Below are 17,910 nucleotides of genomic sequence, written 5' to 3'. Positions count from 1 at the left end.
TATATGGGCCAAAATTCTTTTATGGTACAGATATAACATGTCAATCTCTCTCACTTTATTGAAGTCCCAGACAACAGGGACTGTTTAACTTTGTATCTGACACCAGTATCTCATCTGTGGCCAGACATATAGTAGGTTTAGCTGTTTATTCAACAAATACTTGTTGAACACCAACCATGTGCCAGATCACAGACATTCACTGTTCTAGATAGGAGTGATATGGTGGTGATAAACCATCTACTCCCATAGAGGTGACATTCTGAGGGTGGGGGGAGACAGCCAATGAACAAGAGAAGTAAGTAAATTCACAAACACACACACATACACACACACATATACACACATGTACACACACACAGCGCTTATTGAATGCTTAGAGGACTGTGTGGAGGAATGGCCCTCCAAAAGAGATACAGAAACAGAGGCCCAAGTATGGTAAAAGAGTGAGTGCCAGGTGCCCATCCTTCGATGTGAAGTGTGCTGTGTGGCAGGACTTCTCCTTAGTCATGTTGGTCTGATGATTGATGAGGTGTTCAACTGCTAATATTTGTTATTCTGCTGACTATGTGCTACTGACTTTAGGGTCTTAGATTTAGGATAACATAGATCGCACTCTTATTTTTACTGATCAGATTACATGTAGGAGACTACCTAAAAACAAGGGTATGTAGCAATGTACTTTTTCGATGTTATTTTTGCATTTAGTAATAAACAACTAACTTTTTTTTTTGAGTGTTTGTCATGTGCCAAACACTGTTCTAAGCACTTTAAATGGATTATTTCAGTTAATCCTTAGAATAATCTTTAGGAGATAGGTACTCTCCCCATTTTACACATGGAGAAGCTGGCACAAAAGACAGCTATGTCACTTTGTCACTTGTACCAGATTCCCCAGGTAGGAAGTGGAATGTGGGCAAAATCCAGACTGTTCTATCTGGAGACCCCGCACCTCAGCAATGCTGTGCACTGCCTGGGGGAATTTATGAAATCTGAGCAAGTACCAGCCCTCTCCTTCATTAACCAAGCTTACTTCCAGGTTAGGCATTCCGTGGAGAGCGAAAGGTGTCCTCGGCCCTGGTAAAGGGGTGTGATCCGGCTGCTTTTCCTGCTGGAACACAGCCTCTGAAGCAGAGCTCTGCCATGGCCTTTCTCTTGGCGTTTGATCTATCTATCTGTTGGGAACTTAAGGTTTCTCATGCATGTATTAGTAGCTCTTCTATTTCTCTTTTTTATTCCAGAATATGAAACACTGATTAAAAAGCATTTTTTTCAGGAGAAAGAAAGAGAGAGAAGGCAAATGAGCTGCCAACTGGGAAGGCACAGGCGGAAGGGATGCTGCTGCTCTCTGTGTCACAGCTGCAGTCACTCTCATTTTTGAGTCATTTGTAGGCCAGACAGAATGCACATGTCACCTCTAGTTCTTACTACACTTCTCTAAGCAATGACTTGTTCTCTCCATTTCAGGGAAGAGAGAACTTAGATCAGAGTGATTAAGTAGCTTGCACTGAGTACACCCAGTGGGTGCGAGGCGGAGCAGGAGTCCCAACCCAGCTCTGCTGGTCAGTGGTTTTAATATGGCTTTTGTTTTAAACAAACAGTCCTCAAGACCCTTTCTTCAAAGAATTCATACTTGGAGGCTAGGAAGAAAGGAGTCAACGTGGGAGACTGGAGGCCAACTGCTTAATTTCACCCCAGTCATACTTTCACCCGGTGCCCGGTACCCTGTTGCCACCATAGGGAACCCCTGGGAATCTGCAAAGTGCTTGTTTATAGCACTCTGACTGCTTTGTTCCCTGGTTTGTTGACCAGTTGATGAACTCACCCCTCTAAGGATAAATGCAGGATCTGGGTCTTCTTACATTTTCTGGAGAGATAGAGCACAGCCTCTGATGTCAGATCCTCCCCTCCCCTCCCCTCCGGGATGGGTTTGAGTCCTCCCCTCCCCCTCCGTGATGTTGAGCAAATAACTTATCCTCTTGGCAGCAGCTTTGGTTTCTTATCTTTAAAATAAGCGTAGAGTGATTATAATGGTTAAATAAACATTATAGGAAAAACCTCAGCCCAGTGCCTTTCAATAAATATTAGTTTATTGCTATTATTAGTCTATTGCCTCATCCCTGCTCCAAATTTCCGTGAGGGGAGATTATCACTGAACCCTCCTGGCCTCTTCATATCTTGAGGGCCTCTTTCCTACTTGTCTGGTTATTTGGGAAGATTGTCTGGGCCCCTTTTTCCTTTTGGGAAAGAACCTGCCTTAGGTCTTCCCTCAACATTATACTCATCTGAGGGCCCAGTTAGCTCTCTGCTGGTTCTCACTCTGAGCCTTGTTCTCCATAATAACTAATAAAGGGGATATTTTAGTTTTTCATCTTCTTATTTCTCAATTCATTTAGAACCTGAGTAGCAAAGAGGTGTGCCCTGTATTCAGCTTCCTTAATATTTTATAATTAGTGTTTGCTGCCTTCCTCTCCAATGCTCATAGAGTCATCGAATTTTAGAGTTGAAGGAGATTTTTTAAGTGACTGAAATGCATTTCTCCATCTTATAGCTGAGCCTGCCTGTCGGGTGGTCGCTCTGCTCTTGCCTGTACACTTCTGCCAATAGGAGCTTGCTCTCTCAAGAGGCAGCCCAGGGTGTCCCTCTGGGGGCGCTCTAGATTGGGCTGGAATTGCCCAAGGAGGGTTTGGATCTGGCAGTGTTGGGCCTTCAGGTCTGCCTGCGCCTGGTGCAAAACGTTCAGATGAGGCTGTCTTTGGGAGGGAGTATTGGCCCGAAGCCCGCTCTCTTTACAGTAGTTCTTTTAGAAAATTCGTTTTCCCATAAGTCGTCAGAATTGGCTGAGGGAGAGAGTGAGTGTTCTAATGTTTTTGGCACCTCATCCTGAGAAATTTCCTACCACCTCAGTGTGCCTGCTGCATTCTGAGCAAATTCCAGCTTGTGGCTTGCCTTAAGTGTTGCAGGAGAATGATCCTCAAGACACTTTACTAACCTCCTGGCCTTAGTGCTCCAGGGCAGGGGATGCTGTGGTGTGACTTCCAGAGGGTCACCCCCTGAAAGCTGAGCATGGTGTGTACTCTGGTGGCAGAAAATAAAACTGCCAGTGAAAATCTACCTTCAGTGCCAAAGGTGCTAAGTGATAGCTTCAAAACACTCACCTCAAATATACTCGCCAAGTGGAGACAGACTGATTTGAGATCCGCTTGTTTATGTTGTTTGTTCTTAAATTTAGTGCAACATGCAGTAGGAGGCAGCAAATGTTAAGAAACCAGACTCCTTAATAACTTGTTAAAAAAATAACAGCTTTGTTGAGATATAATTTGCATACTAAAAATCCACCTTTTTAAGGATTTGATTTGGTGGTTTTTAGTATATTCACAGATTTGTGGAATCATCATCACACTCAATTTTAGAACAATTTCATCACCCCAAAAAGAAACTGCATCCATTAGCATTCACTCCCCCCTCCTCCTTCCCCAGCCCCTGGCAACCATTAATCTGCTTTCTGTCTTTGTGTATTTGCCTATTCTGGACATTTCATGTAAGTGGAATCATGAAATATGTGGCCTTTGTGTCTGGACATTTTCACTTAGTGTAATGTTTTCAAGGTTCATCCATGCTGCAGCGTGTATCCATACTTCATTTCTTTTTATGGTCTAATAATATTCCCTTGAATGGATATACCACGTTTTGCTTATCCAGTCATCAGTTGTTGGACCTTCAAGTTGATTATACTTTTTGGCAATTATAAGTAATGTTTCTATGAAATTCTATGAGTTTTTATGTAGACATATGTTTTCAATTCTTTTGGGTGTATATGTAGGAGTGGTGTGCTAGGTCATATTTCCTTAATAAGCTTTTAAAATTTCTTTTTTTGTTTGCTATTCTTAGGCCTTCTATTCCTATTCTTTGGGTTTATATTCACTTCCTCTGTGCATAATGCTGTCTATCACGTGATATAAAGTTAACATATCTGGGACTCAATTTAAAGTTCTTTGTAGATATAAGTAAAAATTACTTAAATGAGAATAAACTGAATCATAAGAATGCTTACTATAGAATCTTTGCTAGATTATATTTGTGTTTGTTATCTTCTTTAAGCTTCTACTTGAAGATTTACAAAAATCTTCTTTTTTCTCTTCCAGAATCGCAATGAAATAAAAAATGGCACTATCCTTCGACTAACTACTTCTCCAGTAAGTTGATCTGAGTTTATAGCTTTCCAGTAAACTCTTTGATCTCCAGTTCCACCAGATGGGATTATGGGATATTAATTTTTGAGGATGACTTTACTGCAAAACGAAAGGTCTCTGGAATGTCCTCACATGCAGATTCTAGATTAGCAGAAATGCACCCTCCTCCCCCGCCCCCCCACCTCACTTCCCATTACAGAGAAGGAAGCCTTTGTTCCAGGTTAAGTGCAAGTAAACTGACTTTAAGGTTTGAGTTTGGTGATCACATTGACAATTGTCATATCACGAATGGGATAGCTGAGCCGTGCTGATTGGTTTTACCCACCTGGCAACACATCCACCTAATACCATCTGAGCCCATTAAGACAACAAACAAACAGAGCAGAACCAAAGAGAGCCTATTCCTTCCCTTTAAAGTCAGAGGGGGTGTGTACGTCTGCATGTGAAAGCATTTTCTAGTTTTGGTTAGTTATGACAATTCATAAAAATATAGCTTAAGAAATGTTTTCCACTTCTGCTGTTTCATTGACAGCTGATCCTGGACAAAGCACTTCATAGTCTTCCAAATAAAAGCTGCTAAACAAAATGCTCCCGAGTATTGAGACTCCTGTACCTAGCTATGTTGCTTATCTTGATCTTTCTTACTTGCTTGTAGATACTTTAGGTAGTAACATTAGCATTTTAAACTATATTATTTCACAGTGCATTTTATCACTTTCCTAAAAAATAATCTGCACAAAATACACCAAGTGTTACTATTTTCACTCTGCATATGTGATGAAAACTGTGTCTAACTCTCATTTTCGGTTTCCACTGAAGCCATGTGTTGGGCTAAAAATAAATTTAAAAATTGGGAAAACCATCTGGCTAAAATTAAATTGTGGGTACTGTAACTACCACAAATTCTTCTTGTTGAAAATTACATTAGAGAGGCTGAAAAACGCCTAAACATTTTACCCAATAACATCGTGAACCTAAGCACAGTGTTGAACTCAATAGAGTACGTGGCTTGAGGTGGCTGAACTGTCTTTTGATGCCTTCTTTTCCACTTAATGGAAATTAGAATTCCTGCTCATTTTTCAATGGCTACATGTTGAGCTGAGAAGTTTTCCTCTGACTTAGCACTGATCTTCTTAATATAGTCAGCATGAATTAATGTTAATTTGACCTTTAGAGGCCGTGGTTTCGTTTGGTTTTAGTAGTTCCTATTTATCCCACTAAAATTACTCATCTTTTTGCTGGGCAGAAAGAGTACACCTTGCCATTTGTTTCATCTTAGAATTAAGAAGGCTCACTCTTTTTTTTTTTTTTTTTTGAGGAAGATTAGCCCTGAGCTAACAACTGCACCAATCTTCCTCTTTTTTTTTTTTGTTGAAGAAGACTGGCCCTGAGCTAACAACCATGCCCATCTTCCTCTACTTTATATGTGGGACACCTGCCACAGAGTGGTTTGACAAGCGGTGCATAGGTCTGCACCTGGGATCAGAACCAGTGAACCCTGGGCCACTGAAGCAGAAGGCGCGAACTTAACAGCTTTGCCACCAGGCCAACCCCAAGGCTCACTTTTTAAATCTAGGACTTCTCTAAGCCAAAGAAGAAGTCAGTTGTCTTTTTCATTGCCATAGGTTCATGAACAAAATTTCTGCCATGCTAAGCCACTCTTTGAAAGAAGGTTGGGTGTTTGGGAGGGTCAAGTTTTTCAGCAACCTGCAAGTGAGCACACTGACACCATGGCATGACTCAGTGTTATCAGGGACAGTGAAGTCTGTGCTCTTCACATTGCCAGCATGGTGAATGGAAAGGTGTGAAAGCCAGTGCATAAGGCAATATTATAAGATGGAGTCCACCTGCAAGAGACTGGTGTACATTCTCTAAAGAGCATTGGTCCCCAAACCTGAATCGTTGGTGGAACTTTAAAAATGCTGGTGTCTGGGTCTTTAAAGAGAAGGTGAATTATCATATCTAGGAATAGAGTCCAGGAGTCTGCATTTAAAGACAGTGCTTGACGGTTTGGCTGTAGCCACAGGGTCTAGAATTGGGATTTACTCTATAAGCAAGATATTTTGGATCTGTACACTTTGTTGCTGATAGGTTATTTTTTGTTATTTCATATTTAACTGAAAAATATGGGTCAGCATATGCTAACACTTTCACTTTTTACATACACAATAAAAATATGTTTAAAAATAGCTGTCTTCATCAGATTTGCTATGAAGTGTTAGTGTACCATAAAGAAACAGCACATGGTGTTATACTGGCTTTTACAGTCCCTTCATCTGCCTCAGCTGAACTCTTCAATATCCAGACGAGAACAAACACACACCTACATGTGTATACATGTGCATACATACACACGCACTTGTATTTTAGCTAATGTGCAGCTGTGTTGAGTTTCACGTACACTGTATCAAAAGTGGTATTTTTGTTGCTGAATTTGTTACCTGTCTTATTCTATCATAGAACAACCCTTTCTGCGTTATTCCTAGCAAAATAGGGCATTGATAAGAGAAGAGCTTAAAAAACAACCAGCATTGTTTTTCTTGTAAAAGCCCTTACGCTTGGCTGGTGGTCCTCCTCTGCTTTGCACATCTTTAGACAATAACTCTAGTGGCCACCTTAAACATGTGTATCTCTCAGGCATCATATCCTTATCCATCTGCCCAATATCATGAAAACATCGCCATGAACGTGCCCAGGGAATGTGTGCAAATGTGTGTGAATCTATGAGCAGTTCAGGGTTTAGGAGGCTTCAGATTGTGCAGCTAAGTAGGGTTTCCTTCCACCTGCCGTGATAGTAATAGCTGTGGAAATGGAACCTGAGGTCACATGTTGGGTGAAGCATATTTGAAATAAATTTTGGCTACTGTTCCTATTAGAAGAAATTTCGGTTGCCAGATCATTGTTTTTACTTTCCTGAAATTTTGTTTTAAAAAGTCCTTACAGTGAATACATTTGTAGTTTTTGAGTGTGGAAAGCCTCTCTAAGTAGAATAGAAAACCCAGAAACCATAAAGAAAAATATTGATAAATTTGACAACCAAAAAATAAAAACAAGCCCACAAATCTTTATGTTTGGAAAGAATTCTAGGAACAAAGTCAAAAACAGCAATTAGGAAAAACAATTGGCAATGTACGTGATAAATAGAGGGATAATTCCTCAATTTGCAGGATCCCTTATAAAGAAAGAAACACACTGCCCCCAAAACTGATGGCCAAAAGCTACAACCAAAAATGATCTATGTATCTATGTATCTATTTCTATCTCTGTATAGATCTTTTATAGATCAGTTGTGTCTACAGATCTAGATATCTACTTTATTCTAGCAGGCAGAGCTACGATAAATAAATAAATGAATACATTTATCTATCTATCTACTGAGAGAGAGAAAGAGACATATATACAGACCTGTAGATGCAGATCTATCTATAGATATATAGATTACATTTAGATCTAGATATATGTGAGAGAAGAAACTCAATCTCTCTTTTAAAAGAGATGAAAATCTACACTCCTGGATGAGCAAAGTGTGAGGAAAAGATGCTGTGCTGTTGAGAGTATAAATTGGTCCAGCCTCTTTGGAGAACAATTTAGCTGTAGCCACCCAAGCTGAAAATACATATGTCTTTGTCCTGACAATTTTACTGCTGGGAATTTATCCAATAGATAGACTCACAAAAGCACTGCAGGACACACACGCACTCATACCACATTCACAAAGGGCCGTGTGCATCATTATTTTTGGTAATCAAAATCTGGAAACCTGTTAATGTCTGTCAGTTGGCAGTAGTTAAATGCATTAGGTAATATCCATGTGATAGAATACCGTGCAGCAATTAAAAAGAATGCAGTAGGTGCTGCCTTGGGGAGACATCACTCAAGCATATTATTAAGTGCAAAGCAGGTTGCAGAACATTGCGTATGGAATGACCGCAGTTATGTACATAGAAAAGAGGTATATATATGCCAAATAAAGGATAAAAATGATTCTCAAGAGAGAATACAAGAAGCTGTTAACATTGGGTTAACTTTATTTTTTATTTTATGACTTCTGATGGTACTTATATATTTCTTTCTATAGCATATGCTGGCATTATTTTTAGTTAAATGAAGACACACGCAACTAAATACCATAAGGTCACTACAGTATGCAAGAGGTGAATCATAATGGCCCATGCTAAAAACATTTCAGTATTCCAAACTACTGGATTTTTAAGAGCCTCTTTATATATGACCTGAACTCTTCTTGCCCATTATTCCTCATTTTGGCCCGTGTGGACATAGTAAGTAAAACTGCTCATCAAGTAGCTAGTGTTGCTTTGTCAGCTCTATGTGTAGTCCTACCTTTCTGCTCTCACTTGTTTAGGGAGAATATGAGAAGCTTCTAGGTCAGAGGGCCCATCACACTGATTTTTGGGGCTGGTTACCCTGGCGAAAAAGAAAAAGGGTGTTGTCTCAGTCACTCTGTGGATTCAGGTTATCAGAGATTCCTAATTAATAACACTACCAACAAGTTGTTAAACCACTTTTTCTCTGCTGTGAGAAACCAAAAAAAAGGTTATAGAATGTCTTAAATTCTGTTTCCTGCTATTGCTCTAGCAGCTTAACTTAGAAGAAGCCAGTGGAGGCTTTTGGGCAGAGGAATGACAAGATCACTCTGGCTGCTGCTCAGGAACACATCACAGGGGTGGCAAGGGAACAAGTTAGGAGCCTGTCACAGCAGTCCCTGCAGGAGATGAAGGTGGCGCCAGCTGCCTGCGTTGCAGGGATGTGGATGGTCTGAAGGAGTGTTGTGGAGAGCAAGCCCCCAGGACTTGCTGATGCTGTGGATATGGTGGTCCTTGTGGGAGGATGCAAGGAGGTCCCTGGTGTTTGGGCAAGATAAACAGTGGTGTTTTATGTTTGAGGAGGGGAAAATGAAGAGTTTGAGATGCCCCTTATGTGTCTGTGAGGACATGTCAGCTAGGCAGTTATGTATGTGTGTTGGGCAACCTGGAGAATGCCGGTGTGCCAGCCATCACCAGGTACATGACATGGAAAGCCATGGACTGGATGAGGTTGCCATAGGGAACGTACAGCCCCGGGCACACTTTCAGTTTTAAAGGAGGAGCTGGCCAAGAAGCCAAGTGAAGAAAGTGTTTCAAGGAGGAGGGAGCAATTAGGTGTGTTGAAGGCTGCTGAGATGATAAGGAAGATTGGATGAGGGAGTGATCCCTGGACCTGTCCCCTAGAGATGTTGCTAGCGTGATGGAGACACTCTTAGTGTAGGGGTGAGGATGGAAGCCTCACTGGGGTGGGGAGAAGAGAGAATGAGAATGTGAGGTGAAGTGAGGCAGCAACTTTAGACCCACTCTTTAGTCCAGAGCTTTTGCTGAGAATGGGAACAGTGAAATGAAGGCGTGGCTGAAGGGGATCTGGGTCAATGTACAAAAGTCCAGTTTTGTTTGGTTTTTTAAAATAGAAACTATTAGAGATTTTTGCAGCTGGAAATGATCCGCTGCAGAGAGAGAACCTGATGATATAGAAGAAAGAGGGATAATCTAGAAGGGGAGTACTTGAGAAGGTGAGAGGGGAAGGGATCTAGAGCCGCGGGGAAGGACTGACCTTGGACAGGAAGCAGGGCACCAAGTGCAGAGTATCAGGAAGAAGCAGAGTGTGAGGATAGAGACCTGGCCGCACTCGTGGAAGTAGGAAGAGGAAGGAACTCCTGGCTGATTGCTTTGATTTCCTCAATAAAATTGAGGAGAGGCCACCAGTGTGGGGGCAGCAGGGGCAGGGGATAGGAGAGTTTAAGGAGAGAGGACAAGGTGTGAAGGAGTCATTTTGCAGGGGCAGAGAAAACATTCTTGGACTGCTGGGTAATAATTGAGTGCACATTTGGAAATGTCTGTGAAACTTGTGAACCTTGGGGCTTTTTAGACTACTTCTGAATTGGTATCATGGACTTGGAACCATACTGGATGTTCCTTAGGGATAATTTTAATTGGCACCTTCAAGAACAGAGATGGTAAATACTTGGCACACATCTACCGGTACCCTTTTCTGTGCCCACCGCTGATCGCTTGGGAGGCTGTTTCCCTCGGAACCTGGGCTCAGACCTTCCTCAGTCCAGGATGTTAGGCAACCACATCAAGCGGTTTGAGTGGCTCCAGGTGAAACTTGTATTCTATCCTTGGAACATACCAGAATATCATACTAACTTATTGTCTGATACAATCACCCCCACAAGTAGCAGACTTGTTTTATTTGTGCTGACTGCGTGAAAAAGCAGAACTAAGGTTTTTTATTTTTTAATAAGGTTGATTTTCGCCCAAATATAAAAATATTGCAGCATCATGGAAAATTTGAAAAATGATGCTTGCTACAAAGAAAATTATGCAGAATGTTTTAACCATGGGTCATATCTTGATTTATTTCTTTTGGTCATTTTTATGCGAGTATGTGTACTTACATATTCATTTATTTAGCAGAATTTTTTTGAACTCCTGGTAAATGCCAGAACTTTTCTAGGTACTAGGAATAAAGTGGTGAGCAAGTCTGACGTGTTTATTTTTCTCCTGGATTTTACATCCTAGTGGATATACACACATACCCGTCCACTTGCACCCATGCCCCACAACAATAAAATATATTTGCATCCTAGCCTTTCTCCTAATATTCCACCATGAAGATGTGCCTGTGCTATCTTACATTCTCTGAAAGTTTCATTTTTCAATTCCGTATAGTTTGTCCTGTGACTATATCATGAGTTATTTAACCATTGTCCCATTGTTGAATATCGTTGCTTCTAGTGTTTGAATATAAATACTATTTTAAGCGCTCCAAAGGTGGGACACATCTGTCTCAGATATATAAACGCACCCTTTCAGTCAGGGAAGCACGTCACCACCCAGGATTCCTCCCGCTCTGCTGCTCTTGAACACCTTAGACCACCTGGTCACCTGCTTCTCTGTCCTCACCTCCTTCCATTTTCCCCTCCTCCACCAACCCCAGACACACTGGTCCTCTTTCTGTCTCTCTAGACATTCCAGACTTGTTCCCCCTGTTCCTCCTTGGCACTATCCATTCTTGTTGCCCAGACATCTACCTCCCTCCTTCTCAATGTGGTTGTCTCCTTCTTGTCAATCGGATACATGCGTGTCACTTCCTTAGGCTGCTTGTCCGTGAAAACTGCCCTGTCTTAAAAAGACATCAGTCACTCTCTATCACGTCTCCCCATTTTAGGCTTTGCTACACAACTCGTCAATATTTGATTTCTTCTTATTGATTTGTTTCATTGTCTGCCCCCTACCTTGAGGATGTAAGCCCCAGGAAGGTGAGAACCTAAGCTGTCTTGCTTGTTGCTGTATCTCAAACGGGCAGACCAGTGCCTGGCTCAGAGAAAGCCTTCCAGAAGTATTTGTGGAATCAGTGAGTGAGAATTCTGCCTTTGATTTTGAAGGAGCATAGATTGGAAACAGATAACTGTAAAGACTTGTCTGAATATAGGCCAAGTAAAATTATATGCAGAGTAATCTTCGGCAATAACTGATGCCAAAAAAATAAGCTTTGCTTACAAAACCTTGATTTTAATAATAAAACTTTTATTCATGCATTATTTTTAATAATAAGAGTTTCATATCCACATTATTTAGAAATTAGAGAAAGTAAAAAGAATACATGTCTCTACCTGTTCTGGTTCCAGCTGGAAAAATATTGCCTTAAAAATGTCCCAGAGGATTGATGTCATGTTTGGGTTGGGGCTCACACTGAGGACTAACATCTATGCAGCACCTTCTCCTGGCAGACTGGGATAAGGGTTCCTGCCCACCTGAGAAACAATCGGTGACTCCGCGGGTTGGAGAAAACTTCAAACGTGATCTCATCACAATTTTTCAGTGTACTGGCGGGGAAAATGAGGCCGAAAGAGGTTAGAAGTTTGGTCAGGCCTCAGAGCTAATTAGTGACACAGCTGGAAGTAGCCCTGGGTTCTCGTCCTAGTTCAGGGAGCTTTCCACCACAGCCCACCAAGCCTGCCACCATCTCATGAATGATATGTCCCCTCCGGGGTTTACTTCTGTCTTGAAACCAAGAGGAAAACTTACCTAACAGCAAACACCGCGGGAACTCTACAGTTTTATGAAGAATTGACTCCTTAGACGATGGTACCCTGGGAAGGATTAAGGTCTGCCTTGCAGGATAGGAACACCATCATGAAAGCAGGGCACATCGATTTCAGGCACTGGATTGAGCGTCAGAGGGGTGGATGGCTCCATACAAACTTCTCAGGTCATTGCACCCATCAACTGAATGTTGCTGTTTGACACAATTTGGAGGAGCCTTTATTACTGTTATTGGGAGTGATTCCTTGCCTGAGACCCCAGCAAGTCAGAGTATTGCTTTGCCATGCTGATTGTGACTGTCTTGGTAAAATGTTTTCTATTTCCACAACAGGAACTCATTAGTCGCCCTGGGGTTTGAGACTCTTTAGTCTTAATTCCTCTGCTTGGAGCAGTTGTCCTTTTCAGGTTTCTGCTGTCAGCTCTCTTCATTTCTCTTCTTTTAAATTAATTACTTCATTAACTTTTAAGTAGGTAACATTTCAAACACATACAAAAGTGGAAAGAATGGTGTAATAAGTCTCATCTATCTAGATCTTGTGATTATTGACTTATACTTTTCATTTTCTTAGCAAATATTCCTGTTGAGAAGTGTACACTTTTAAAAGGGCAAGTAGATGTTCTTCTTGGTATAATAAGCCAAGGGGGCTCATTGTACCCCAGCTGGAGAAGATGAGGTGATAATTCGAAGACAGAATCAGAGCCCGTGTGCCCAGTGGGGCTGGGCTGCACGTTCCATCATCACTGTGAGATGCAGTATCCTCAGTGTTTTAGAGCTGAGGGGTCAGTTTAGGACTCAGTGGTCCTCAGCATGTGACTCCAGGATCAGCAGCATCAGCAGTACTGGGAGCTTGTTAAGCAAACAATTTAGGGGACCCTACCCCAGGCCTACGGAACCAAAAACTCGGAGTGGGGCCCAGGGATCTGTGTTTTAAGAAGCTATCCAGGTGATTCTCATGAGACCCACTGCTTTAGAGTCTGTTCTCCAGAATCCAACTGCCCAAGTTCTCTCTTAGCTCCAGCGCTGACAAGCTGTGTGACCATGGGCAAATTACTTAACTTCTCTGCACTTCAGTTTCCTTTGTATAATGAAGATAATGAAAGCACCTATTTGAGAGGACTCTTGTGCAGATTAAATGAATTTCTTCCTGAAGGTATTTAGAATGGTGGCTCATAAAGTGACTTATTACTAGTATTAACAGCACCAAACACTATTAGTTAGCCTTAATAATGACAATGAAGTAATTGTTGAGTACTCATTATTATCATAGTCTCTAGTAAATGAAAACTTCCTTCTTGAATTCCCTATTTTTCAGGGAATTCAAAGTGATTGACTTGGGCTAAATATTATATGTTAATGTTAATGTTAATGCTGTATATACATTTGAAGATGTTAGAGAATGGTATATCTTTGAACGATTTTAAAAGATGAAGTAATTCTCGCTTAGCTCTCCATTCTCCCTTTTTGAAAAATGGAATTTAGGGTTTGAGCGATTTGTTAGCCATCTGGGGGTCAGTGAATGAGTAGGGAAGGTTCTCGTTCTCCTCTGTCTTCCCCTCCTTCTTCTTTTCTAATTTCTGACGCTTAGTGTCAGTTTTTGGTTATAATTAAGTGGGAAACCACAGTATGTCTCTGACCAAGTGATGGGGATGTGGGATTCCTTCCTGTCTTGGGCCCTGAAGAAGTGCATTGGTTTCCCTGTAGAATCCCTTCTCTGCGCTACTTCAGGAGAAGCGAGGGGAGCTGAGCCGGGAGGGAAGGGTCCTAGCTGCCAAGCCCGCCAGGACGGAGTCCCTTTGCTCTCAGTATCTGTGTGGATTCCCTTCCTCCATCCTGCAATCTGAACCCTGTTATCGTTCACATGGGGCTCCTCAGATATTTCTGATCAGTTTCTGTTCAGGAGAAGATATCTCATTTTGGGGCACAAATACTCCCTCTTCCTCTTTCTCTGCAATATAACGAGTTTCAAAGGAGAAAGCAAGAGGCTGAGAAGGAGACTATGAGGATGGCAGACTACTTCAACCACTGCAGTTTTGAGTTAAATGATAGCTGCAACAGATGTTCAGTTGTTTCTGTTAAGCAAAAACACAGGCAGAAAAATTTAGTATTTTATTTTCTTACTGTCTGCCCCAAGTGAAAGGTAGATATGAAAACCTTTACTGAGTGAATGAGAAATGTAGACTACACATTATTATCCAGAAGTTCAGCTGCTCCAATATATTTCTATTCCCTCTGTCTTGCATGTAGAAGCCAAGTGCAAATGCCTTAAAAAGGAGAAGTCTAATTCTAGGCAAAGCTACTAATTTGGTTTCCTAATTATTTTGTTTTAAATTCGTGCAGTAAGTAGGCAATGCATGTGAAACACATGTTGTGGCAAAGTGAAATTTACAAGCATCATTGTGCTGTGCTGGAAGATTTTCAGAAACCCAGAAAGATTGTTTGGGTGTCTAATGAAGCTTTTGAACCCTGTGTGTAGGCAGTTATTACTCAGAGTATTGACTGAGTGGGTGAACATGCTGTATAAATTTGTATAATTGCTTAACTAAGCAAATAGCTTTTTGTCATTTATAGATAATAATTTCTTTAAGAGATAAACATTTTCCCCATTTACGGCACCGCCACACCCGTTCCATTTCTGGGGTTTTACTGTTCTTATGCTCTTGCTTCTCCGAGAGATGGAAATATGGGCACTGTCAAAAGAAGGCAATAGATTCTCATCATGAAGTTAACAGAAATTGCCTGACGGTGGAGTCATTATGGCTGGAAACCAGCCCTTGTCGTGTAGTATGCCTCGAGTCTTGTGCTTTTGGCCTCTGTATCTTCGTTTCTCAATGAGACACTGATTTTTCATCTATTGTGGTTTCCTCTGTGAAAACTCTTCCCTCTGTTTTTGTCCCCAATGAGGCTCAAAACGCCCAGCAGCTCCATGAACGCATCCAGTCGTCGAGTATGGACGCCAAGCTGGAAGCCCTGAAGGACTTGGCCAGCCTCTCCCGGGATGTCACGTTTGCCCAGGAGTTTATAAATCTGGATGGCATCTGTCTCCTCACACAGATGGTCGAAAGCGGCACGGAGTAAGCATCTTTTATCCAGACTTCCAATCTGTCCTATTCTTCCCAGTGTTCTAGCTATCTGTTACTTTCCTTATACTTGTGATTTCCAGTTTGAAAGACCAGAAATTGACTAGGCTCAGGAAAAAAAAAGGCTTCTTAAGATAGTGCCTGGGGAGTGGGTTTATAATTTAAGTATCCTGCATCTTCCACCCACCAACTAGCTAGTATCTAAGACTAGGTAAATTCCATAAAATATCTGAAACTTCAGATTTATAAGGAAAAATATTAGGTCATTATCTCTAATGACCTTTGCAACACTGAAATTACAATTCTACAAAATATAATCTCCACATCCCTTGCCTATCCCCCAAAAAATTTCTCTTCCCTGACTCCAATAAAAAAAAAATTAGAATGCCTCCTTCTGTTTCAGTCTTAAACCAGGTCAAAATAACATCCCTGAAGTAATTTTTTTAAAATTAACTTTTTAATGATGAAGTATATGTCTTTAATTATTTAAAATAAAATACAATAAACATTTATTAAGTACCTACTGTGAATAAAATAGTGGAAGTTGGGGAAAATTTAAAAGGTGTGAACCTTGCCATCCAAAAATTTATGGAGGCAGAATTCAATTGAGGTATACTTCCTCCTGAGGGCTGGGAGTCTAGAGGTTGGACCAGTTACATCTCGTGAAATCTTACAGAGTGGGTGCCAGTGAAGGGGCCTTGAAGGAGTTTGAGTTCCGTCCTGAGCAAGGAAGGGATGGGCGTTTCTGACCGGGGAGCTCACTTTCTCAGGAAAGACTTTGATTCTCTGCTGTGATTAGGGAGTATAAGGAGCCAGATGAGTCTAGCTCTTACGTATGTGGACAGATAACTCCTCTGACCACTGAATGTCAGGGTAGAGTCCACAGGAAGCTGCTCATTCCCATATGGTCGGGTGCTACAGGCACAGACTATTAGAGCACGTTCTTTAGAACATATGAAAATGCTGAGTCAGTTAATTACATATTCATATGCTAAATTAATAATGTGCAGAGTTGGGATAGCTATTTATTAGGAAAGAGTAAATATCATTGAGAATTGAGGTTTAAACCTGGGTCATTTAAATCTCTCTCTGGTACCTGGTGATTCAGAGAATAAACTGATGACTCCCCACGTTGGAGACCTGTCTCAGCCCACTCCCTTCCTTCCTTTCTTCCTTCCTATCTCCTCCTACACTTGGCATCGTTTAGTCTCTGCATTGGCACTAGTGAAAGATTCTTTTTTTTCCTCGTTCAAAGAGAGGATGTTTTCTAACAGCAGGAATATCTCCCATTCAAGAATGTTCTGCAGAGTTTGGAGTTGGGGGTCTTACCTCACAGACAACTAGAGAATATATCTAAGAGACTGAACAGGGGAAAAAAAAGATCGAATCCAAGAGGACTAGAAAGCAGGCTTGGATGATCTGAAAAGGGTCAATTGTAGACAAGTGTCATTCATTTTTTTCATGATGGCTAAAACTGTGCTCATTAAATTTATGGTGTACGTCAACTTGGAGTGGAGGAGGAAAACAAATTCTGGGTGTTATCAGAATCTAAAGTGCTTACTCTAAATTGGAGTAAGCTAGCTCTAACTGGAAACAGCTAGAGGAAAGTCAAATAACAATAGATTTAGGGATCCAAGAGGCTTGACCAAAGAAAAGGAGAAAAAGGGTTCTGTCTGCATCAGAAGCCCCAGGCTGAAATCTAGTGTGGAATGTGTCAGATTCTGCATTCCTCGTTACCAGTGAGCACTGGAGAGTGGTTGTAATTACAAACACCTTCGCTGGTAACTGTGGCCAGCTTCATGTGGTTGCCAAACGTGGTAGGCCCTGCTCCATGCCCACCGCTGCTTCTGGCAGGACAGCGAGCTGTGGGCGCCTCTGCCTTGGTCATACTTATAACATGTTAAATAAAAATGTAAAAATGTCCCATGTTTCTTGATTTATCTAAGTGTCAGTTATTGGTGTATCAAAGGCAATACATTAGAACCAGTCATAATATGATCTGCTAATATTAAGTAGTTCTGCCACAGACACCTAGGTATCCAGGGGCTTAAGCTCTCGAATATTCAGAATGATAATTGTGTCAATATTTCCAATTGTAATTACAATTACAATTATAAATGCATTGAAAGCAGAAGTCCATGTCATATGCATCCTGAATAAAGGGCTGGGGCAGAGCTCCAGTACCTCCAGAGGCTGGCAGTTACATATTTTGACAATGGGGGAAAATACATGCTAGGAGCTTTAGTTTTTTGGTTTCTCATTATATTTATTTGCTAGCACTGCTGTAACAAATTACCGCAGACTGGGTGCCTTAAACAACAGAAATTTCTTTTCTCAGAGATCTGGAGGCTAGAAGTCCAAGCTCAAGGTGTTAGGAGGTTGCCTTCTTCTGTGGTCTCTCTGCTCAACTTGCAGACGGCCGCCTGTTTGCTATGTCCTCATACATAGTCTTTCCTCTGTGTGCACGCATCCCTAGTGTCTCTTTTTGTGTCCAAATTTCCTCTTCTTATAAGGACACCAGTCTGATTTGATTAGGGCCCACA

At 41.4% G+C, this 17,910-nt stretch overlaps 1 protein-coding gene across 4 annotated transcripts in view; it reads left to right on the top strand.

Annotated features, from left to right (window-relative positions):
* Positions 1-17,910, top strand: part of ELMO1 (engulfment and cell motility 1) — a 521,525-nt gene that overhangs the window by 145,212 nt on the left and 358,403 nt on the right. For all 4 annotated transcript variants that reach the window (XM_014840709.3, XM_014840711.3, XM_014840712.3 and 1 more), the window contains 2 exons: positions 4,143-4,193; positions 15,192-15,361. In XM_014840709.3, the coding sequence (XP_014696195.1) occupies positions 4,143-4,193; positions 15,192-15,361 (221 nt within the window). The remainder of the gene's footprint in view (positions 1-4,142; positions 4,194-15,191; positions 15,362-17,910) is intronic.

The sequence above is a fragment of the Equus asinus genome, chromosome 1 (genome assembly GCF_041296235.1).
Source record: "Equus asinus isolate D_3611 breed Donkey chromosome 1, EquAss-T2T_v2, whole genome shotgun sequence".
NCBI classification, from domain to species: domain Eukaryota; kingdom Metazoa; phylum Chordata; class Mammalia; order Perissodactyla; family Equidae; genus Equus; species Equus asinus.
This window is presented reverse-complemented; position numbering and strand designations above follow the sequence as displayed.